This window comes from Oncorhynchus tshawytscha, linkage group LG19 (genome assembly GCF_018296145.1).
Source record: "Oncorhynchus tshawytscha isolate Ot180627B linkage group LG19, Otsh_v2.0, whole genome shotgun sequence".
Lineage (NCBI taxonomy): Eukaryota > Metazoa > Chordata > Actinopteri > Salmoniformes > Salmonidae > Oncorhynchus > Oncorhynchus tshawytscha.
Genome location: NC_056447.1, coordinates 19,678,298 through 19,703,690, shown reverse-complemented (window position 1 = coordinate 19,703,690; position 25,393 = coordinate 19,678,298). Strand labels below are relative to the sequence as shown.

Genomic DNA, 25,393 nt, shown 5'->3' with positions numbered 1-25,393 from the left:
GGATTTAGAAAACCATAACCTTTCTAATGAGTGACTATTTAAGCATCTCAGACATTTTTTAGCAATGTGAGGAATGGGATACACTGGGCTGCAGGAGACAGTGTGTCTAAACATCTGTGGCAGACGGGCAGCGTGTCTGTCTCCAGGGCCACACAGAGACTGGATGTGGCAACTGACAGTCTGAATCTCCAGTGAGTCAGCCCTGATGGAGCCCAGTGAGAATGGGTGGGGTGGGTGGAGAGAGAAGGGGGTGGGGGGCTCATTCACTCAATAGAACTTTAATGAGTTGCCAACGAGCCTAACTAAAAAAAAAACTTCTACATGAGCTCTTTGAAGTGGGATTCAGGTGCCATGGTAACAGTCCCAGTCCCTCTAATTCAGGCTAGGTTTCTCACAGGTACTCCCTGGTACCAGTCCTTATACCTGTATGAGTCTAAAGCACACATAAAGGTATAACGCATCACCAATATTGCATCATCAATAATGCATCATTGACACTGGTGTCAAAGTACAATAACCCAATAAGAAAAAACAAAGGTTTGTCATATTTATTACTGCCACCCAGTGGACGGCATGATAACAGCAACATACAGAAGTTAAGAAATGGGAGTGCATTCTCTTAATACATCTTTTACAAACCATTTCTCCATTTTCCACCGATTAAGACATATGCAGCTGACAGTGTAGAATAACAAATGCAGAGAGCTAAGTCATCGTAATGTAAAGAATGAAAGAAGAAACTTGTATTTGAACATAATTGTACAGGTAGCAGTGGAGTGTCAGCGGTGAGGGGGGTGAACTCTCACTCCTCTTTCTCACTGGCAGGTCTGAGGAGAAACAGATGAATGTGTGTTATTACCGACAAATTAAAGCCACATCATGAAGCGTCTTGCTTGTACTCAAATTAAACGGTGTGTGTGTGTGTGTGTGTGTGTGGTGCATAATACACTCTAAACACACCGGTGTGCTGCCCTGAGACAGGTTGGGGGGTCACAGCCCAGGTAGGCCCCGTTCTCAAAACAATACTGGAGTAAAGCAGTGAAGCATGGGTCGTTGACGAGGATGTGCGGGTTGCCCACGACGATGAGCAGGGCTTTGGGCCGCGTGATGGCTACGTTAAAGCGCTTAGGGTTGGACAGGAATCCCAGTATGCTTTGCAGGTCGTTGCCCTGCACCAACTCATTTGCCCTCACCTGGAACAACAAGAGGTCTTTTATTTAGATGTTTTCGGGTGAATTACAACTTCAATTCAGTCAATTTCAGCAAAGTGATATTCAGCTCATACAAAAGTGACACATTAATATTTTTCAATTTCAGAATTGATTCCCTTAATTGAAAAGGAACGGAACCGAGACCCTGTAAAGGGAGAAATTAGTCAGAGTTCAATAATGAGTAGGACAGAGGAAAGATTGTAATATTACCGTGGACAAGATGATAACCAGAAACTCCTGTCCCTGGAACTCCTCCACAGAGCCCACCTTGATGTCAGACAGGCCCACCCGGTGGAGCAGCACACGGATCTTCTCCGACTGGAGAGGAGAGGTTCATGGTTCAGGGGTTCAGACCGGTGTTCAGAGTTGAGGGAAAACTGTACTACTGTGACAGAATGAGTCACTTTTTATGAGTTTTTGAGGCCTTTTAAATGTTAGCTTAGTAGATATCGCCTTCTAGAGGCTTAGACTCTGGGGTGAACATCAAAACTAGCAGATTGACAAAACAGAATAGGACCAACCAGTGATGGCTGAAATGTGCACTACTAACCTGTTTCCTGTAGGGGGCGATGATGCCAATGTCACTAGCAGCTACAGGATTGTAGAGCTTCTTGGCCAGCTGGCAGCAGTACAGCATCACCTGTACTGCCTCTCCAGGGTTGAACCACGACGGGTTGTTGCCCTCCCTCATCTCTGTGCCCTAAGAGGGGGAATGGTGACTGGCATTATTGGTGTTCGACGTCTAGGTTTTGCTCCAACCAAAGAGGAAACCCATATTTGTCAAAATGTTCAAAAAATGTCAGTGGTAAGCAAGGAGAGGAAACGCTGATTGTTTGAGAAAGAGGCTGGAAGAGGACAGGAGGATATTGGTATGTAAAGACGAGACTATTTAGAAAGAGGCCATGTCTTGAGTTCCTTTTGGGCAAGTTCTGTCTGCGACTATGGGACACAGGTCTTGCTACCTTGTCCCTGACCTGCTGTCTGTCCCCCCTCCTCTTTTACAACTGCGGATGTAAAAAGGGCTTTAAAAAATACATTCAATTGATTGACGAGAACAGAGAGTAAGAGACGGGGTCCTTACCCTGACTCCGTGGAAGATGAGGGGGAATCCCTTGGTTGGCAGACGGCTCCAGTGACAGAGGGAGTCCACTACGAGCCTCTGGGCCCTGACACACAGCTCCCCGTTGTAGAACAGTCTAGAGGGCAGGGCCAGGAGGGCCTCGTGGGAACGGTAGTTGTACACAAGCTTGGTCACCTGGAAGAGGAAGAAGAAAGGCCACCAGGAGAACGCGTCAACTGTAGTAGCATCTATTTACCACGCAGTCCTGTGTGGCTCAGTCGGTAGAGCTTGGTGATTGCAACACCAAGGGTCGTGGCCTTGATTTCCGCTGGGGATATCCATGAGTAAAATGCTTGCACACATGACTGTAGGTTATAAAACAAGTCTGCTAAATGGCATACATTATATTACAATGCAAGGGCAAAACATTATGTAGAAAAACATGCAGAATTTGAATTCATAGTTGGTGGATTCACTATGCAGGATTTTAGTGATCATGGCACTGACAGGGATTGTGCGTGTGTCTACTCACCAGCACTGGGTTGTATCCGCCATTCTCTCTGGAGTACAGAGTGTTGGCCATCAGTCTCTCAAGCAGGGACACCCCCAGGCCGAACGCCTGGGCAAGCTTGGACTTCACAATTGGACCCAGCTGCCGGGGGTCTCCGGCCAGAACTATCTAAAAGGATGGCGAGAGCAACAGAAAATATGACTCACTTCCTGATCAGGAGGCTACAGAACGCATGGTCAGTTACGGGCAATGGGTTGCTTTCTTCACAGTTGCACCACTGTAGATGTACTCGGTGTTCAATCTAACCTGTCCGTCTCTCTCTGACAGAAGCCCCAGAGGGATCAGTGCCTCTGGCTCCGTGGCTTGGCCAACCTCATCCAGAAACACATGGGTGAAATGACCCACACTGAGGAAACGCAGCAAAGAGACAATGACCTTAGATCAGGTTTACTACAGTTACGTTTCCTCTGGTGAGGGAGGTTAACACTGAACCCTATTATCCTCCCTCACCGCAGTCCAATCTGGTAGAACATGCCGGCGCTGGAACAGGTGCTGACCACAATCCTGTGAAAGGAGGCGTGTCGGATGTCCTCCCCAGCCTGAGAGTACTGCCTTAGAACCTCCGGGATGGCCTATGGAGATACAGAGGGAAATGCGATACAGACAGAGGCACGAACTGGTCGGAAAAAATAGGACTGATGAAATTCCTGTGGCGGAAATGGGTGCAGTACCTCTTCCTGTCGACCGGAGGCATTGACGCGGGCCAGGCTGGCAGAGTTCAGGTACCCACTTTCATGGAGACGGATACAGACGAGGTCTGCAGCACTGTTGGAGGGAGTGCACACCAGCACACGACTACTGGGCAGGCGGTGATACACCTATGGGAGGAGGCCACTATTATTTATTCAGGGAACTAAAATGGAGGGAAACTGCTGTAAATAACCAAATACAAGAAACTTGATAGAGCTTGCCAGGTGCAATGGAACATACAAGGGCAAACCCTGCTCATCAGACAGGCTGACCCAAACAGTCAAAACATTTGAAAGAAAACCAATCCTATATAAACCGGGGGTTTGGTTGTTTATTTTTCTCACTGCATTGTTGGGAAGGGTCCGTAAGTAAGCATTTCACTGTTTGTCTACACCGGTTGTTTATGACGCATGTGACAAATAACATTTGATATCCATTGGGGTTAATTGCCTTCCTCAAGGGCATGTCGACAGATTTTACACTTAGTCGGCTTGGGGATTCAAACCAGCAAACTTTTGGTTACTGGCCCAACGCTCTTAACCACTAGGTTACCTCCCAGGTTGAGGGGTGTCTACCTGTAGTATGGACTCTATGAGCGTGATAGTCTTTCCTGTCCCTGGGGGTCCAAACAGGATGTACGGAGTGGGCCGACACTCCCCTGCCAGGATCCGCTTCACTGCCTCCCTCTGAGACGGGTTCAGCTGCTGGTTGAAAAACTGGCCTGGGTTAGGGATGGGTTTAGATGGCAGCCTGGAATCTGGGAGAATTAAAGAGGCTCAATACTCATATTCCCCTCTCCTTCACTGATCATTCATTCTGTCTCACAAATGTACTGAACTGTCCTAGTTAGGACACGAGTTCTAATGCCCTTCAGGTTTATGACACTTCAGCAGCTGTAGTATACAGATCATCTCTGTGCTGTCAGAATGAAGGACTCCCAATGCTTATATCACCTGGTTTGGTTTGTGTGGCCTTTGAGACCATGTCAACAGAGACACTTGACAGCTTCACCCCATCGGTTGTGAGGGTGCCCTCTTTCACCTCCTCTGGACCCCACTCTCCCGTCCATAGAGGGGCCTGAAGCATCACAGCTTTAGGGAAGAACACTGGGAAGAGAGGACAAGACGCACAATCAGTGGTGGACCAGACAGGAAATAAACTTACCAGGGGATGGGGAGAGAGAAGAAGAAATAGTTGACTACCGTAATTTCTGGACTATTAAGCGCACCTGAATATAAACCGCACCCACTGAATTATTAAAAAAATATGTATTTTGTACATAAATAAGCCGCACATGTCTATAAGCCGCAGGTGCCTACCGGTACATTGAAACAAATTAACTTTACACAGCCTTTAAACGAAACACGGCTTGTAACAAATTAAACAGTAGCCTACCAAGAAAGTCATTGGTCACTATCTTCCTCCTCCTGTGCACTGAAACCACTGAAGTCATCTCCTTCGGTGTCGGAGTTGAATAGCTTCAGAATTGCTTCATCCGACGTTGGATCGTTTTCATTGTCGCTCTCGTCACTTTCATCCGGAGGCAAATACCCCGCTGAGCTCATGCTGCCCCTTCAACACGCAGCAGTCCAGCCTTTCGAAACCCGTTGATGATAGTGGATTTTTTGACAATGCTCCACGCTGTCAGGACCCACTGGCAGACTTGACCATAAGTTGCTCTTCGCATGTGGCCCGTTTTAGTGAAGGATTTCTCCCCACTTGTCATCAAAGCCTCCCACTGAACACGGAGCGCCACCTTAAATGCACGATTTACACTGATGTCGAGTGGCTGCAAATACTTTGTTGTGCCCCCAGGAATCACAGCTGGAATTGAGTTTGTCCTCTTGATGGCTTCTTTCACAGAATCTGTTATGTGGGGCCTCATGCTGTCCAACACGAGCAATGCCTCGTTCTTGTGAAAGAATCCTCCCGGTCTCTTGCCGTAACACTCCGTATGCCATTCATGCATTAGGCCTTCCGTCATCCATCCTTTCTTATTGACTTTCACAACAATTCCTCTCTGGAATTTCTCTTTTGGCATCGCCATGCATTTGAAAATCAGCATCGGTGGAAGCTTTTCTCCCGATGCCGTGCAGCTCAGAACACAGGTGAAGTGTGTTTTTCTCCCGATGCCGTGCAGCTCAGAACACAGGTGAAGTGTGTTTTTCTCCCGATGCCGTGCAGCTCAGAACACAGGTGAAGTGCAGCCGTGCAGCTCAGAACACAGGTGAAGTGTGTTTTTCTCCCGATGCCGTGCAGCTCAGAACACAGGTGAAGTGTGTTTTTCTCCCGATGCCGTGCAGCTCAGAACACAGGTGAAGTGTGTTTTTCTCCCGATGCCGTGCAGCTCAGAACACAGGTGAAGTGTGTTTTTCTCCCGATGCCGTGCAGCTCAGAACACAGGTGAAGTGTGTTTTTCTCCCGATGCCGTGCAGCTCAGAACACAGGTGAAGTGTGTTTTTCTCCCGATGCCGTGCAGCTCAGAACACAGGTGAAGTGTGTTTTTCTCCCGATGCCGTGCAGCTCAGAACACAGGTGAAGTGCGTTTTTCTCCCGATGCCGTGCAGCTCAGAACACAGGTGAAGTGCGTTTTTCTCCCGATGCCGTGCAGCTCAGAACACAGGTGAGGTGCGTTTTTTCATGCCCAGTTGTTTTCAGCGTGACGGATGATTCACCTTTCCTGTTGACAGTCCGAGTGAGAGGCAGGTCAAACGTCAGAGGAACCTCATCCATATTTATAATGTCGTGCGGGCCGATGGAATGCTCCGCTATCTTTGCATCAGTAAATTTGCGGAAGTTTGAAACTTTTTCTTCGTAGTCGACTACGAGGGAGTTGCTGACACAGACTTGTCCGTACCCTGATGGACAGGCCTTTACGTCTCATAAATCTTAGACACCACGATGGTCCACCTCTAAAATCCTCAAACTTCATTGCGGTGGCGATTGTTTTGGCTTTCAGTCAGATCTGCACAGTTGAAACACCTCGGCCGTCTGCTCTCTGTGTGTTGACCCAGTCGTCAAGCTCATTTTCCAGTTCGGGCCATCTGCTTTTCTTCCCTCTGAAAGCTTTTGTTGTCTTTTTGCACTGAGTCAGTTCCTCATGCTGCTGTTTCCAACGTCTTATCATCGACTCATTAAGGCCAAGCTCCCGTGCAGCAGCTCTATTTCCTTTTCCAACAGCCAGATTGATCGCCTTCAACTTGAAAGCTGCATCATATGCATTTCTCCGTGTCTTTGCCATGATGAGGGTGACAAATTACTACCGTAATCAGAATGATGGGAAGTTTGAGCGCGCTCAATTTACGTCACATTATATGACGGTGCTCAGTTTTTTGGCGGCATGAATCTTGTGAAAGCGTGAAAAATCCATAAATTAGCCTCGTCATTGTATAAACCGCGAGGTTCAAAGCGTGGGAAAAAAGTCGCGGCTTATAGTCCGGAAATTACGGTAAATACAACACATTTTGGAAATGGGATTGAGAGAAAAAAGCCAAGATCACCATTCTCTTCAAAGTGCTTGTTCTGGTCCAGTGCTAAGTGGCATCGCCTCATGGACAACCTGTCAACGCAAACATCATCATACATAATCAATATACTGTCAACATAAACATCATCATACATAATCAATATACTGTCAACGCAATCATCATACTTAATCCATATACTGTCAACACATACATCACCATACATAATCCATATACTGTCAACACAAACATAATCCATATACTGTCAACGCAAACATCATACATAATCCATATACTGTCAACGCAAACATCATACATAATCCATATACTGTCAACACAAACATCATACATAATCCATATACTGTCAACACAAACATCATACATAATCCATATACTGTCAACACAAACATCATACATAATCCATATACTGTCAACAAACATCATACATAATCCATATACTGTCAACACATACATCACCATACATAATCCATATACTGTCAACACAAACATCATACATAATCCATATACTGTCAACAAACATCATACATAATCCATATACTGTCAACAAACATCATCATACATAATTTATATACTGTGAACCCAAACATCCTACATAATTCATTAACTGTCAACCTGTATACTGTCAACCCGTCACACGTTATCTATGCTAAAGGAACAGAGATCAACACTTAGTGACACAGAAAGGATCCTTCCTAGAACCAGGACAAGGCAGGTACCTGTTGAAGGTGAACTCAACATCTAGAGGCTCTCCCAGGTAGCCATGCTGAAACTCAGTGTTTACCCTCAGACTCACGTCCTCATCACTGATCTGTGGATATGATCCACAAACAGTGTTCAGGTCAGTGTGAACAAAGCACAAGGAGAAGTATCAGCGCGGCAAGCAAAACGCTAAGATCAAAACCTCTGAGTACCTCTGTGACATAACCGATGTACTCCATCACCACGCCTCCACCGATTGGCTTCTTCAGTGCCACTCTGTCACCTGTAGAGCAGACAAAACACTATATCAAACATCTCAATTCAAGTATGGCTGACTCTGTGAAACGACACATTTCATTGTACCCATCTGGTGTGTGTGACAATCAAACGTTCCATTATTATTACAAGGCCAAATTAAGACTCAACAGATACCTATGAAGAGACTGGGCCTGCCCTCAGCCAGGCCAAGCACTTCTAGGTGCAGATAGATGGCGCCTCTCCTGAGGAGGGCTCCACTGATGCTGAACTCCCTGAGCTCGCTCTCAGCTTGTAGCTCCTCCAGCCACAGCAGGGACGAGAAACGGAGACGCATGTTGGCCGCCGACAGAGTCTGTCAGAAATAGAAGGAGATTAACTAATCCATTATTTTACAGTAGAGGCGCAAAGGCCCCCATATCAAAATCCAGAGCGACTTTTCAATCAAAACCGAATTGGAGCCAGATTCCTGTAGGCTGGTGGGAACAAAGCATGTAATTGACGATAGAAGAGTTCCTTCCCTTACCTCTCCAAGACATGGCTGGGCCACCAAAACGTCACGGCCGGCCTCCATACAGTCCCGTAGAGCCTGGGGCACCGGGTAGTTACCCAGGAAGTTAGGCAGGTGGCGCTTAGTCAGCCTGTGAAATAAAATAAGAAAGTCATAGGCTAGCAATTCTAACTACCCAGGAGGGGTGTAATTCTAACTACCCAGGAGGGGTGTAATTCTAACTACCCAGGAGGGGTGTAATTCTAACTACCCAGGAGGGGTGTAATTCTAACTACCCAGGAGGGGTGTAATACATCAATGTGGACCAAACTGTCATCATTCAACATGTCCAACATGGGTAGAGTAACTAGGTTCGGGGGAAAAAAACATTTGATTATAGAGAAAACGTTGGTGGACAGTATCACCAACTAGTCAAGATAATCGTCATTATTCTATAGGGAAATGTGGTTTGCAGGTAGGCCGAACATACCTACACAACACAGCACAGAGACACTATCAGGGTGTAGTTTACCGTTGAGGTGGATGTGCAGCCATCACAGTGACCACCTGGGCAGCCTGAGGAAGGGGCAGGGGGGCTGCCGGGCAGTAGGGAGCAACGGGCTGGAGAAGACTCTCCTCTTTACTGCCTACTGTAACCTCCAGACGCCTCCCAATGGTGAAAGAGGGGAAGTGCAGGAGCAGCAGCTCCGCACAACGCCCCAAGTTCCTAGGGTAAGATGGAGGGATACATAATCAATGTTTTAAAAAACCTGAATCTTCAGAACAAATTGATTCAGTCAGATAAGTGACACCACCAGAAAAAGACAACTATACCAGACTTGTATAGCAGCTAGCTAAGCATGACTTACTTGGCTCGGCAGCCCACTTTCACAGATACCGTCTCCCCTGGTGCGATCTCCACGTCTCGCTCATCTGTCCGTATGGCAGGCTTGTGAACAGTGTCCTGATGTGCCTCACCAGTTTCTCCAACCACATCTCCATCTATCTCACTCATCTCCTTCCCATCACCATTGAGCAGTACAGTAGGCCCAGCAGACCCGGACTGCGGGTAGAGAGCGGGACCCACCATGGGAGTGTGCTTGCTGGATAGGCCCTGAATACCCCGATAGAGGATCTGTGTTAGAGCAGGAAGCTGTACAACACCCTTTCTCTGTCCCGGTGGGTCTGTCACAGTCCCTAGGTTGAACTGCTCCTCTGAGTCCCAGCCAGCAAACTCACAACACTTCAGTCTATGGGTCTCAGATCCTCGGTTCCTGACAAGAGAAAAGAGAATACAGTGCATTCGGAAAGTATCCAGACCCCTTCCCTTTCTCCACATTGTTACGTTACAGCCTTATTCTAAAATGGATTACTTTTTTTTTTTTTATCCCTACTCTACATACAATACCACATAATGACAAATCAAAAACAGGTCTTTAGACATGTTTGCCAATGTACTAAAAATAAAAAACTGATACCTTATTTACATAAGTATTCAGACCCTTCGAAATTGAGCTCAGGTGCATCCTGTTTCCATGGATCATCCTTGAGATGTTTCTACAACTTGAACACAGTGGCCTCTGAAAACTTAAGGTATAAGTTTTTATTTTTTAATTAAATTAGCAAAAATGTCTAAAACCCTGTTTTCACTTTGGCATTATGTGTAACGTACAAAATGTGGAAAAAGTGAAGGGGTCTGAACACTTTCCGAATCCACTGTATATCTGGTACCACAGGAGGAAAGGTATCAACAATATCAAACACATCGTTTCCATATGTTTTTTGCCATTCGCTCCGTTCCAGCCATTAAGAGTCGTCCACTCGTCAGCAGCCTCCACTGTCTGGTGCTATCCCCAAGGTTTGGAAGGCAGCTAATACTCCCCCTTCAAAGCTGCTGACCCTTGTGGCCTACATATCTAAAAATCAACAATTTCAAAACTTCCTTACCTAGCTAAAATATTAAAATCCTTGATTAATTCTCAGATCTTTCTTAGAACACATTTCATAGCTAAATGTTCATCAGTTAGGTTTTAGACCAGGTCATTGCACTGCATCCCTAGTTATAAAAGTGGTTAATTGAATGGATAAAAGGCAACATTGTGCTGCCCTCTTCATTGACCTGTCAAAGGCCTTCGATACTATTGATCACTTGCTAATTCAGGGGCTTTCCTCAAATTGGCTAGACCAGGCTGCATGTATCTGCAGCTCAGGGATGGAAAATTGCACAAGGTGCAACTTCAAAATTTGGTTGTGCATCAGCAGTTTCTCTCTTGTCATGTCAGTCACAGACAGTAACTCAATTAGCCCATGTCAGCTAACATTTTTTAGATTGGTAAAGTAGTTAAGCAGCCAGCTATCTAAACTAGTAGTAATAATGGTCAAATTAACGACCGGGGGGGACATGATTGTTAGTCACTCTCGCGCAGATAAATTATTAAAATCTGCAAACGTTTCTCTCCGCCCCATCGTAAAATGTGTAGAATTGCCGCAAACGTGTTATAAAAAAGTGCCACATTTTCTCTACGCCCAAAATGTGCAGACTTCAGGAAGTTTACTCTAAAACGTTCAATTTCTCGCTGCTGTCAAAAGGGGGGCCGCAAATATGTTTTGCTCGCAAGATGGGGGGCCACACACAACATTTTTGCTTAAAGCACCCAAAAAGCTAGGGTCAGCACTGACAGTGGGTATGGATGTGAGTACACAGACCCATGATGAGTTCAGATGTTTTGGGGCCCCCACCCCCATCAAAGATGCCCATCCTGTTGGAACTAGTTTACTTCACAGATAGAACTCAAATGTGTATTATTTGATGGTGTTAAGTCAGGTTTTCTGGATATAACGAAAGGTGTCGATTCTGGGTCCTGCATAGGGCTGGATGATCGGATTAATTAAAGTGTATGTTTTTGTGCAATATTCCAAATGTCTGTATTGATTTTATGAGCGTTTATGTCCGCTTGTTCTCGTCTTGTATTTTGGGTCGTCTCTTTCGCTCCTTCTGTGCTGTGTTCACCTCCCCATTTACCCCAGAGGTCTATATATAATGACGAGATGCATGCCTCCGCCATAACAATGGGAGATGTCACAAAGCCAGGCAACAAGCTTAGGTCCAAAATAAGCCCATTGAAACACATTGGGCTTATTTTGGACCAATTTTAGCGTGAGTGAAACCTCTCACTTCACCTTATCCTCTATGGTTTACACACAAACCAAGCCCTCGCCCTGCGTGACACACCAACAATGTTGAGAGAGCACATCTTCCTCCGACAAGCAGTTACATTTTCGATAGCCTAACGTCTGCTACAAGAACTTAGTATTAGGTCATATGCATTATGCATGGTTCTAGATGCATTTTTTTTCTTCTACAAATTTTAAACTATTTGGATAAAATAAAGTTATTAGTGGGTCTTGTGGTTGTGGAAGGCGTATATTTAGCCTGGGTATAACTTCACAAGTCCTGAATTCATTTGATATGCAGTGCATTTGACCTTTAATTGTACAACGCCGCTTAGAGAACAATCATTACTTTATTCTTTAATTGAGAGACATATCCTGAATTGCCCACAAGTTTGAAAAAAATTGAGATACAGTCCTGTACTTCACCCTGTTTACATTAGCAATATTGACTTGTAACCACTTGTATACCGAGAATACTGTTGTGTATGGTATTTCCACCACGGTTGAACAGGCTCTATCTGAACCAGTCTGCCTTCATTGTATTACAGAAAAACTTTGACCTGAAATTAGTATTGAATGCAGTTAAAACTAAGTATATGTTGTTCTCTAGACATACAAATTACTGATGATTTAAGCATATGTACTTTAAAAAATGGTGCCCATATTGATTGTGTCCCTGCTTACAAATATCTGGGCATCTATACCGAACAAAAATATCAACACAACATGTAAAGTGTTGGGCTGAAATAAATGATCCCAGAAATGTTCCACAAAAAGCAGTGCCTTAGACCACTGCGCCACTCGGGAAGCTCTATATGTTTACTTTTGATACTTATGTATATTTTACAAATTACATTTACTTTTGATACTTATGTATATTTTACAAATTACATTTACTTTTGATACTTAAGTATATTTAAAAACAAATACTTAGACTTTCACTCAAGTAGTATTTTACTGGGTGACTTTCACTTGAGTCATTTTCTAATAAGGTATCTTTACTTTTACTCAAGGATGACAATTGGGCACTTTTTCCACCACTGGATGCGCTCGTGCCAAAAGCGTATCTATACTGAACAAAAATATAAACTCAGCATGTAAAATGTTGGTACCATGTTTCATGAGCTGAAATAAAAGATTTCAGAAATGTTCCATAAGCACCAAAAGCGTCAACATAAATGCGTAAAACTACATCACAATGCTGTAGACACCTTGGGGAATATGGAGAAAGAGTAATCTGGTTGATAGCCCATTCACTGCTCAATAGGGACGTATTGGAACACAGCACTTTCAAAACATGAGGCACTTCCGGATTAGATTTTTCTCAGGCTTTCGCCTGCAATATCAGTTCTGTTATACTCGCAGACAATATTTTTACAGTTTTGGAAACTTTAGAGTGTTTTCTATCCTAAGCTGTCTCTCAAAATGTTGTGCACAAATTTGTTTACATCCCTGTTGGTGAGCATTTCTCCTTTGCCAAGATATGCCACTCCTATCTATAAGATATGCCACGCAGGGTCATTAGGTTTAGCACTCATCACTGCATGGTTGGCCCTCTGATGTCACGTAGGTTGATACATTGCTATGGTTGCATTTATAAAGCCCTTTTAGAAAAAAGTTCCACTGTATCGAACATCATTACTAACCTTTAGACATACTAGTTACCACACAGTCTCAGGGATGGCCAACTCTGGAAATTCATCGTCTCTACAGCGTTAGGTAAATCAGCGTCTAGCTTTTTCTGCACTATTTTTGGGGTAAAATCTTCAAAATGTTAAACGTTCTGGTGCCTCTAGGTCAATTCAGAAAGCTCTTTGAGAACCTTATTGTTTATTTACAACCGTGTTTTCTTTCTGCTTGCATTTGCATATTGATGTGTTTATTTCTGTGATTTATGTCATTCAGGGCTCACCTGATGAAATAAAGAGGTTAAATATGTCTCACAATAAAATGATATTCAGAGTCTTGGTAGGACAATGGTCCAAAAAAATTGTGCTTAAATGTTATTACAGTGCGTTTGGAAAGTATTCAGACCCCTTTACTTTTTGTTACATTACAGCCTTATTCTAAAATGGATTAATAGTGACTCCCCATCCCGCATGAGGGAGCGTAATCATCGACTGACACTAATTAGCATAACGCAACGGACATAAATATTCCTCGAAAATATTCCTATTCATGAAAATCACAAGTGAAATATGTTGAGACACAGCTCAGCCTTTAGTTAATCACCCTGTCATCTCAGATTTCCAAAATATGCTTTACAGCCAAAGCTAGACAAGCATTTGTGTAAGTTTATCGATAGCCTAGCATAGCATTTTGTCCAGCTAGCAGCAGGTAACTTGGTCACGGAAATCAGAAAAGCAATCAAATTAAATCGTTTACCTTTGATGAGCTTCGGATGTTTTCACTCACGAGACTCCCAGTTAGATAGCAAAGGTTCCTTTTTTCCAAAAATATTATTTTTGTAGGCGAAATAGCTCCATTTGTGCTTCACATTTGGCTGAGAAATCGCCCGGAAATTCACGAGAACAACGAAAAATATTCAAAATTAGCTCCATAATATCGACAGAAACATGGCAAACATTGTTTATAATCAATCCTCAAGGTGTTTTTCAAATATATATTCGATAATATATCCACCGGTACAATTGGTTTTTCAGTAGGACCAATTGGAATAATGGCTACCTCTGTATTTTACGCGAGAATCACTCTGGGAACCATCAGGTGACCAGTTGCGCATTGTAGCCGCTTACGGGTATTCTTCAACATAAATGCGTAAAACTACATCACAATGCTGTAGACACCTTGGGGAATATGGAGAAAAAGTAATCTGGTTGATAGCCCATTCAACTGCTCAATAGGGACGTATTGGAACGCAGCGCTTTCAAAACATGAGGCACTTCCGGATTAGATTTCTCTCAGCAATATCAGTTCTGTTATACTCACAGACAATATTTTTACAGTTTGAAACTTTAGAGTGTTTTCTATCCTAAGCTGTCAATTATATGCATATTCTAGCATCTTGTCCTGACAAAATATCCCGTTTACTACGGGAATGTTATTTTTCCAAAAATGAAAATACTGCCCCCTAGTCACAAAAGGTTAAATCGTTTTTTCCCCCTCACGGTATCCTGGGAGGTCTACCCCGGGGGTTTGTGATAGAGGGGAGATATGTGCCGCGACGTTGGCTCCCTCTGCTGGGAGTACCTGTACTGGGCACCCCGACGGCAATAATTAGGGGGAGTGTTACTCACAATTTTTTGTAAGGGGACCACTTTGAGATGAGACAGAGGGCCGCACAGATCTTTATTTGTTGTACTTTTTATTCCAATATCAATTGAGAGCAAATTTAGAGCACATGCAATTGATTTGATGTACAGCACATCACAAATATATACATACACACATCAAATAGGCTACATCACATGTATTAGACCCATATTAAGGGTTACCTCAGTAGTTGGAGCAAAAAATGTCCCTTCTGCTCCTTGATTGAATTCATTCTAAATGTATAGTCTGTTGTTGCTATTCTTGTGAGGCAATCCAGGTGTGCATTGGTCAGTCTGTTTCTCTGCTTTAGTTTCACAATGTTCATTGTTGAAAATGTTGCACACTGCTTTAGAAGTGGATACTCTGTGTCTGACACAAGGCTCCAGAAATGGGTAACACCTGATCTTAGTTCACCTTACAATGTGTCATAGGCCTGCAGCTCCACTATCTCACTCTCTATTCCAGCACGGTCAGGACAGAGGGTTGTGATGACTGGGGTCAGAGATGACACTAGCACATGAAAAGGGGTTCTCAATGATGTTGTACTCCATATCCATGAATCTTTACTCAAACTCCAAATTCAACTCCTCCAACACACGCACAAATGCATCATAGCTTAAATGTGGCAGTATGTCAGGGTTGGTGTGGTGACTGCTCTGAGGTTTGGGAAATGAACAAACTATCGGGTATGAACAGTGTGGTGATTTTATGTTGAAACGCTGTGACCACACGCAGCATTTTGCCCAGAGTTTTAGCTTTCCCTTGGCACTGGAGATACACTGTGTTCAGGTGGCAGGTGATGTCAGTTAAAAAAAAAACAGCTTTAATATCCAGTGTGGATCATCCAGCTCTGGCTCCTCTCTCCCCTTGCTTGCAACAAATTCACAGATTTGAGGGTGGAGAGAAAGAAATCTTTCAAAAACTCTGCTTCGAGACAGCCATCTCACCTCATTGTGAAATATCAAGTTGCCGTATTCTGTCTGGTATTCCTCCAGTAACTGGTGGAATTGCCGGTGATTCAGTGCACTCGCAATAATAAATGTTCACCACGAGCACGACTTGCTGCATCACATTCTGTAAGTCACAGTCTTTGAGTTTAGCCACAAGTGCTTCCTGATGAATGATACAATGAATCATAACAAATTTGGGAATATCCTCTCTTTTTCTCATCAGGCCTACGAGTCCCTTCTCCTTCCCTCGTATGTTTGGGCCACCGGCAGTGCACATAGTTGCCAGATTTGACCGGCCAGTATTATTAACAGCAAAAAAATGTAACAAGGGCTTTCAGAATATCCTCTCCTCGTGTTTGTCCCTGGAGGGGCAGTAAACCTAAAAGTTGCTCTCGGAACGACTCGTTTTGAGGGAAGCGGATCCAAACACATAATTGGGCAATGTCACTTACATCAGTGCTTTCGTCAAGCGCAATACTAAAACACGGCGCCACGGATCTGTCAGTAATCAGTTGCTTAGCGATGTCCTCGCTGATGTCTTTTATGCATCGTGTTATGGTCGAGTCAGAGTCGCAGTCCCTTATGTTTTCTTAAGGACCTTCAATGCTGCAGAAATGTTTTTAGTACCCTTCCCCAGATCTGTGCCTCGACACAGTCCTGTCTCAGAGCTATACGGACAATTCCTTCGACCTCATGGCTTAGTTTTTGCTCTGACATGCACTGTCAACTGTGGGACCTTATATAGACAGGTTGGTATCTTTCCAAATCATGTCCAATCAACTGAATTTACCACAGGTGGACTCCAATCAAGTTGTAGAAACATCTCAAGGATGGTCAATGGAAACAGGATGCACCCGAGCTCAATTTCAAGTTTCATAGCAAAGGGTCTGAATACTTGTTTGAATAAATTAGCAAAAATGTCTAAACCTGTTTTCACTTTGTCATTATTGGGTATTGTTTGTAGACTGATAAGTAAAACATTTTTTTTAATTATTTTTAGAATAAGGCTGTAATGTAACAAAAGTTGGTAAAAAAAAAACAAGGGATCTGTGTACCTTCCGAATGCACTGTAAAACAAACACATTTCTACAAAAGCCTTCATCAGGGTATTTACAGATTTACAGGTTAGTTCTCTCTCATTTAAGACAAGTAGACACTCCATGGCTGACTCACTGTATCCAGACAACCAGCTCCCGGCTCTCCCCCAGCAGCAGAACCCCAAAGTGTGTCTTGTCGCCAACCACCAGGCCCCCCTTGTCCTCCAGGAGACTATTGATCTCCGCCTCTGGGACGGACCTGTTATTGACAGTATTCATACTGTTTGAGGAAAAAGACCAGAGGTAATGGTGTAGGTTAGTGGCCCAAGTCCTAATTCATTATCAGCCTTTAATACCATATGAATTCCTCCTGAGATTTCACCCAACATACATGGTGGAATTCTGATAATGCCATGAAACAATCATAGGTCATTTCATTGATACAAGGGTTTGTGTGTGTAGCAGTGGGAAATGTATTAATTCACTGATCATTGTCCAGGGCCTATTTTTGTAGCGAATTGTGTTGGCTGGTAGCCATGCACAGAGCCCTCCAGCAGATCTGTTTGTGGTTATTTACCTGTGTTGGCTGGTAGCCATGCACAGAGCCCTCCAGCAGATCTGTTTGTGGTTATTTACCTGTGTTGGCTGGTAGCCATGCACAGAGCCCTCCAGCAGATCTGTTTGTGGTTATTTACCTGTGTTGGCTAGTAGCCATGCACAGAGCTCTACAACAGATCTGTTTGTGGTTATTTACCTGTGTTGGCTGGGAGCCATGCACAGAGCCCTACAACAGATCTGTTTGTGGTTATTTACCTGTGTTGGCTGGTAGCCATGCACAGAGCCCTCCAGCAGATCTGTTTGTGGTTATTTACCTGTGTTGGCTGGTAGCCATGCACAGAGCCCTCCAACAGAACTGTTTGTGGTTAATTACCTGTGTTGGCTGGTAACCCAGAGCTCTACAACAGATCTGTTTGTGGTTATTTACCTGTGTTGGCTGGGAGCCATGCACAGAGCCCTACAACAGATCTGTTTGTGGTTATTTACCTGTGTTGGCTGGGAGCCATGCACAGAGCCCTCCAGCAGATCTGTTTGTGGTTATTTACCTGTGTTGGCTGGTAGCCATGCACAGAGCCCTCCAGCAGATCTGTTTGTGGTTATTTACCTGTGTTGGCTGGTAGCCATGCACAGAGCCCTCCAGCAGTAGAAGGACTGGCTGCTCTCCACCACCACCAGGCTGACCATGTCCCCAGGGGAGGGACGGTACCCGGCCGGGAGTAGTAGGTTGTCCAGGCTGAAGAACACACTGTCCTCCACCACGCCGCTGCTGCCAAACACACTGGACACACGCACCTGGGTAGGGTGGGGGTACGGGGGGAGAGTGTGTGTGCAGAGAAGGAAGTGAGACTAGACCTTCAATGCTGCAGAAATGTTTTTAGTACCCTTCCCCAGATCTGTGCCTCGACACAATCCTGTCCCGGAGCTCTACGGACAATTCCTTCGACCTCATGGCTTGGTTTTTGCTCTGACATGCACTGTCAACTGTGGGACCTTATATAGACAGATTTGTGCCTTTCCAAATCAGAAGGGGGTGAGACTAAAAGTTTGTATCGTCACATTAATGTGGACTTGACGGTGATAATTGGACAAAGTCCATGGGCACGAAACATGTAGGTACTGCATGTTGCCATGTCTTCAGTGAGGTAAAGTTGAAATGCCATTTGCAAGGAATGAATGAAGTTCTAGAGGAAGGACTGACCTGGTCCATGCGGCGGTAGCGTAAGGGAGACACAGACCGGGCCTGGCTGCTCCACTGGGTGGGACTAATAAAGTACTGGGCCTGGACCCAGTCCCCTTTCATGGGTTCAAAACCTGATGGACAGGAGCAAGGAATTGGAAAAAAAGGAAGCATAGAATAGGAAATTAAAGGCTAAACGGGTATAGCATCTGGGACAGCTTGGCAGCATAGAAAAAGAATAGTAGAACATAAATAGGAGTAAATCTATTTTGATCCTTGACAGTACCATCACAAAGAGCTTCTCGTGGAAAAAAAGTGGTCTGATTGATGAAGCCACCGTCCCGGTCACATGACGTCACAGTACCAATCAGAGGACGGAGCTGGTTGATGTCTGCCTCCAGGGAGGCTCCTCCCCCTCCTTCCTCCCAGGCATCAGCGTTCTTCTCCACCTGAGGAATGGAATGGCCAGTTGTCACCACAGAACATAGTATGCATGTGTCTCTATTAGAGGCCGACCGTTATGATTTTTCAACGCCGATACCGATTCAGATTATTGGAGGACCAAAAAAAGCTGATACCGATTAAATCGGCCGATTTTTAAAATGTATTTGTAATAATGACAATTACCGTAATTTCCGGACAATAAACCGCTACTTTATTCCCACGCTTTGAACTTCACGGTTTATACAATGATGCGGCTAATTTATGGATTTTTCCCGCTTTCAAAAAAAACTGAGCCCCATCACATAATGTGACATAAATCGAGCGCGCTCAAACTTCCCATCATTCTGATTACGGTAGTAATTTGTCACCCTCATCATGGCAAAGACACGGAGAAATGCATATGATGCAGCTTTCAAGTTGAAGGCGATCAATCTGGCTGTTGGAAAAGGAAATGGAGCTGCTGCACGGGAGCTTGGCCTTAATGAGTCGATGATAAGACGTTGGAAACAGCAGCGTGAGGAACTGACTCAGTGCAAAAAGACAACAAAAGCTTTCAGAGGGAAGAAAAGCAGATGGCCCAAAGTATTTGCAGCCACTCGACATCAGTGTAAATCGTGCATTTAAGGTGGCGCTCCGTGTTCAGTGGGAGGCTTGGATGACAAGTGGGGAGAAATCCTTCACTAAAACGGGCCGCATGCGAAGAGCAACTTATGGTCAAGTCTGCCAGTGGGTCCTGACAGCGTGGAGCATTGTCAAAAAATCCACTATCAACGGGTTTCGAAAGGCTGGAATTCTGCGTGTTGAAGGGGCAGCATGAGCTCAGCCAGATGAAAGTGACGAAAGCGACAATGAAAACGATCCAACATCGGATGAAGCAATTCTGAGGCTATTCAACTCCGACACCGAAGGAGATGACTTCAGTGGTTTCAGTGCACAGGAGGAGGAAGATAGTGACCAATGACTTTCTTGGTAGGCTACTGTTTAATTTTTGTTACAAGCCGTGTTTCGTTTAAAGGCTGTGTAAAGTTAATTTGTTTCAATGTACTGGTAGGCACCTGCGGCTTATAGACATGTGCGGCTTATTTATGTACAAAATACATATTTTTTAATAATTCAGTGGGTGCGGTCTATATTCAGGTGCGCTTAATAGTCCAGAAATTACGGTAGTCAACTATTTCTTCTTCTCTCCCCAACCCCTGGTAAGTTTATTTCCTGTCTGGTCCACCACTGACTGTGCGTCTTCTCCTCTCTTCCCAGTGTTCTTCCCTAAAGCTGTGATGCTTCAGGCCCCTCTATGGACGGGAGAGTGGGGTCCAGAGGAGGTGAAAGAGGGCTCCCTCACAACCGATGGGGTGAAGCTGTCAAGCGTCTCTGTTGACATGGTCTCAAAGGCCACACAAACCAAACCAGGTGATATAAGCATTGGGAGTCCTTCATTCTGACAGCACAGAGATGATCTGTATACTACAGCTGCTGAAGTGTCATAAACCTGAAGGGCATTAGAACTCGTGTCCTAACTAGGACAGTTCAGTACATTTGTGAGACAGAATGAATGATCAGTGAAGGAGAAGGGAACGAGTATTGAGCCTCTTTAATTCTCCCAGATTCCAGGCTGCCATCTAAACCCATCCCTAACCCAGGCCAGTTTTTCAACCAGGCTACTGTTTAATTTTTGTTACAAGCCATGTTTCGTTAAAGCCTATTTATTTTTGTTACAAGCCGTGTTTCGTTTAAAGGCTGTGTGAAGTTAATTTGTTTCAATGTACCGGTAGGCATCTGCGGCTTAGACATGTGCGGCTTATGTACAAAATACATATTTTTTTATAATTCAGTGGGTGCGGTTTATATTCAGGTGCGCGTAATAGTCCAAAAATTACGGTACAACAATACTGAACGAACACTTATTTTAACTTAATATAATACATCAATAAAAATCTATTTAGCCTCAAATAAATAATGAAAAATGTTTAATTTGGTTTAAATAATGCAAAAACAAAGTGTTGGAGAAGTAAAAGTGCAATATGTGCCAAGTAAAAAAGCTAACGTTTAAGTTCCTTGCTCAGAACATGAGAACATATGAAAACTGGTGGTTACTTTTAACACGAGACTTCAATATTCCAAGGTAAGAGGTAAAGTGTCATGGTAGGGTGTTGTGTGTTGTGACAAACAATGGATGCTATGCCCAAATGTAAAGCAAGCAGAATGTTCTACTCTGTGGTAATATTATCGTGTAGGGTGTTGTGACAAACAATGGATGCTATGCCCAAATGTAAAGCAAGCAGAATGTTCTACTCTGTGGTAATATTATCGTTACAGCCCTTTAGTGAAGACTGCAAAATCTGGAGTGTTATATTTGCTCTTTGACAAGGGTATTCCACAAGCTCTGTCAATCAAATGTTTTCAGAGACACTAAAAAAACATAGAAGGTTACAAAGTAGTGCTTCATAGCTACGCTTGGATGCATGCGTTGTCACCTGTCAGGGACTGGTGCAAATTCACTTTTCGCCAACCCTGTTTCCATGACGAGTGCTAGCTAGCTAGCCAGCTAACTACCTGTGAGTGTACTTGACGCCATTCACATTAATGTTCTTTCCTCAAATTTAAGAAATCAGCTTTCTGAGTATCTCTATAGGGCTGTTGAAAGCACAATCCTTACAGATGTTTTTATTTTATTATTAAAGCTATAATAAAAATATATGCAGATATTGTACATTATATTTCCACTTTAAAATCGGACCAAAAATCTCACATCGGTCGGGCTCTAGTCATTTCACCTGGCAATTGTAATAAAGGCCAGGATAAGAAGTAAGAAAGCAATTTAACCGGGCAGAGGCTGAAGTGTGAGCTTGTTTTTCCCAGTTATTTTTACATTTTGTTCACACCTACATGAATAATCATTCTATTTTTTTTTTTTTTAATTTTAAAGCATTGTAAACTTTTTTTTTGGTCCAGTGGATGGTCGGTCTGTGGCCATGACTCTCTGTGAGTGGTTGCATTTCTCCACCCTTATCCCTTGACGGTTTACAGGAACAATGGTGAGGTGTTTGCTCTGTCCCTGTACTATAGATTGCCCTTTAACCTCTGTAGCCTTCTGCCTGGTGTGTTTAACTTGTCTAAAGTATGGTATCTTTAAAGTTATTTTTTTATTTGTATTTTTATTTTTTTTTCTAGTTGAGTATATTATTTATATTGTTTTGTCTTGTCTGTGTGTGTGTAAAACTTAATAAACAGAGTAAAACATTTAAAAAAAGAAACCAATTTAAATAGTGAGACCCAGCCAGGTCTCATCTTCATAGATAACAAAACCATACTGGTTAAAGTAAGGTCTTGGTCAAAGTGTCTCACCCTCAGTGCTTTCCACCCTCCTTGGGCACCATCTCGTACTGCAAGGCCGTTGACTGCATCCCCGACTCTGAGCGGCACACCACCCAGCACCTCTCCAGTGGTGAAGTAGACATCGTCGTCGATCATGCCGTAGTCCTGACACAGCAGGGTCACCACGCCGCAGCGCAGGTTGCGGACCTCCTCCATCGCTGACACACAAAAGATTATGACCGGTCTTGATCATTGCATTGAAAAACTTAGTGGCAAGAAAAACTATGTGAATCCTTTGGAAGTACCTGGATTTCTGCAAAAATTGGTCATCAAATTTGATCTGATCTTCATCTAAGTCACAACAATAGACAAAGTGCTTAAACTAATAACACACAATTTGTATTTTTCTTGTCTATATTGAATACATCATTTAAACATTCACAGTGTAGGTTGGAAAAAGTATAGGCCCCTTGGGGGCACAGTACGGCCCACGAGACTGTTGTTTACCCCCAATTTCGTAGTTTGGTAGTTACAGTCTTGTCCCATCCCTGCAACTCCCGTATGGAGTCAGGAGAGGCGAAGGTCGAGAGCCATGCGTCCTCTGAAACACGAACCAGCCAAGCAGCACTGCTTCTTGACACAATGTCTGCTTAACCTGGAAGCCAGCCACACCAATGTGATGGAGGAAACACCGTACACCTGGCGACCGTGTCAGTGTGCACGCCCCCGGCCCGCCACAGGAGCCACTAGAGCGCGATGGGACAAGGAAATCTCTGCCTGCCTCACGACGCCAATTGTGCGCCGCCTCGTGGGTCTCCCAGTCACAGCCAGCTGTGAAACAGACTGGGATCAAACCTAGGTCTGTAGTGACGCGATGCAGTGCCTTAGACCGCTGCACCACTCGGGAGGCCCCCGCAAATTGATTTTAACAAACAATTGGTCCCTCAAAATGCAGCCCTCCATTGACTTTCAAAATCCCAATGTGGCCCTCGAGCCAAAAAGTTTGCCCACCCCTGTCCTAGGCTAATGATTTCTCAAAAAGCTAATTGGAGTCGGGAGTCAGCTAACCTGAATCAATGAGATGAGATTGGAATGTTGGTTAGAGCTGCCTTGCCCTATTAAAAAAAAACTCACAATTTGAGTTAGCTATTCACAAGAAGCATTGCCTGATGTGAACCATGCCTCGAACAAAAAGAGATCTTAGAAGACCTAAGATTAAGAATTGTTGTCTTGCATACAGCTGGAAAGGGTTACAAAAGTATCTCTAAAAGCCTTGATGTTTATCAGGCCACAATAAGACAAATTGTATATAATTAGAGAAAGTTCAGCACTGTTGCTACTCTCCCTAGGAGTGGCCATCCTGCAAAGATGACAGTGCAGAATGCTCAATGAGGTTAAGAAGAATCCTAGAGTGTCAGCTAAAGACTGGGCATCTCTGGAACATGCTAACATCTGACGAGTCTACGGATGAAATTACAGTTGAGTTGTTTGAAAGGAACAAAACAACACTATGTGTGGAGAAAAAAAGGCACAACACACCAACATCAAAACCAGTATGGTGGAGGGAGCATCATGGTTTGGGGCTGCTTTACTGCCTGGACAGCTTGCTATCAGCAACGGAAAAATGAATTCCCAAGTTCATCAAGACATTTTGCAGGAGAATGTTAGGCTATCTGTTCGCCAATTGAAGCTCAACAGAAGTTGGGTGATGCAACAGGACAACAACCCAAAACACAGAAATCAACAACAGAATGGCTTCAACAGAAGAAAAATACGCCTTCTGGAGTGGCCCAGTCAGAGTCCTGACCTCAACCTGATTGAGATGCTGTGGCTTGACCTCAAGAGAGCAGTTCCCACCAGACATCCCAAGAATATTGCTGAACTGAAACAGTTTTGTAAAGAGGAATGGGTCAAAATTCCTCCTGACAGTTGTACAGATCTGATCCGCAACTACAGAAAACATTTGGTTGAGGTTATTGCTGCCAAAGGAGGGTCTACCAGTTATTAAATCCAAGAGTTCACATACTTTTCCCACTATGCACTCTGAATGTTTACACTGTGTTCAATAAAGACATAAATGTATAACTGTTTGTTATTCGTGTAAGCAGACTGTGTTTGTATTGTTGTGACCTAGATGAAGATAGGACATTTTATGACCAATTTATGCACAAATCCAGGTATTTCCAAAGGGTTCACATACTTTTTCTCATCACTGTAACTGTCAAGGGTTTTGACTAAATCAGACATTTGACACAGAAAAGTAGTTAAAATTCCTTTGAGAACAGGTGGGTTGTAGCCACTGGCAATGTTGTATCGATCACTTTCTGGGATTTATAGGACTTATTTGCTGTCGACTGAAACAGGACAGGTGCATTGAGAAGCTGTCAGGCTGCTTGGTGAGCTCATTTGAAGACTTACCTGCGCCATATAACCCATCCACTTCAGCCTCCTCTACCTTTCTCCATAGTGGGGCCAGCAACTTGGCTATCACACACTGCACTGCTGTTACCATGTCTGCAAGTAGCTAGATGCTGAAGGTGGTGCTACTGTAAATGAGGGCAGAGGGGAAAACAAAACAATGTGACTGGTGGTTTATCAAACTCATTTACATAAGTGTGGCCACTATTGCACTTGATTGCTTTATCGGTCATGCAACGCATTGCACTTGATAGCTAATACAATTGCCGTTGCATCTAATAGATTAGCACGCTAATGTTGCCAGCTATGCGAACAGTAGCTAGTTGGCTGACATTATGCTTCCAAAACTCGTCTTTATTGCAGGTTTGTAGCTATATAAACGTGATGAAAATACAACACGGTGCATAACCTAACTAATAAAATATTGCTTTATTCCTGAGAAATTGTTGTACAAGGCAACATACCTCTGTTGCAGCAAATTGCTCTTCGTAAATGTGTTCACGTGCTGCTTTCTCACACACGCGACTAAAAAGATGTAATTGCGTGCGCGCACACGGACACCTTTCTTCAAATAGTCCCGCCAACT

At 44.0% G+C, this 25,393-nt stretch overlaps 1 protein-coding gene across 1 annotated transcript; it reads right to left on the bottom strand.

The window, feature by feature from the left end:
* Positions 1-533: 533 nt before the first annotated feature.
* On the bottom strand, positions 534-25,393 carry mov10l1 (Mov10 like RISC complex RNA helicase 1). The gene is made up of 25 exons (XM_042301438.1): positions 25,272-25,393; positions 24,808-24,935; positions 22,420-22,607; positions 18,917-19,079; positions 18,652-18,764; positions 18,058-18,245; positions 17,032-17,175; positions 9,331-9,735; positions 8,994-9,188; positions 8,498-8,612; positions 8,149-8,326; positions 7,929-7,999; positions 7,734-7,825; positions 7,033-7,091; positions 4,486-4,638; positions 4,108-4,289; positions 3,514-3,660; positions 3,293-3,414; positions 3,089-3,188; positions 2,804-2,950; positions 2,293-2,466; positions 1,762-1,911; positions 1,422-1,529; positions 961-1,193; positions 534-827 (listed from the first exon to the last, which is right to left on the bottom strand). The coding sequence occupies exons 2-25, from the start codon at positions 24,899-24,901 to the stop codon at positions 803-805; spliced, it is 3,546 nt and encodes a 1,181-aa protein (XP_042157372.1). The 5' UTR covers positions 24,902-24,935; positions 25,272-25,393; the 3' UTR covers positions 534-802.

Bases quoted from the DNA above. Each gene is read 5' to 3' on its own strand.
- mov10l1 (XM_042301438.1), bottom strand. From the start codon at position 24,901: ATGGTAACAGCAGTGCAGTGTGTGATAGCCAAGTTGCTGGCCCCACTA. The intron at 2,467-2,803 runs GTGAGTAGACAC...TTCCTCTTCCAG, and splicing joins GCGGATACAACCCAGTGCTG to GTGACCAAGCTTGTGTACAA. The intron at 1,194-1,421 runs GTAATATTACAA...TTGTTGTTCCAG, and splicing joins TGGTTATCATCTTGTCCACG to GTGAGGGCAAATGAGTTGGT.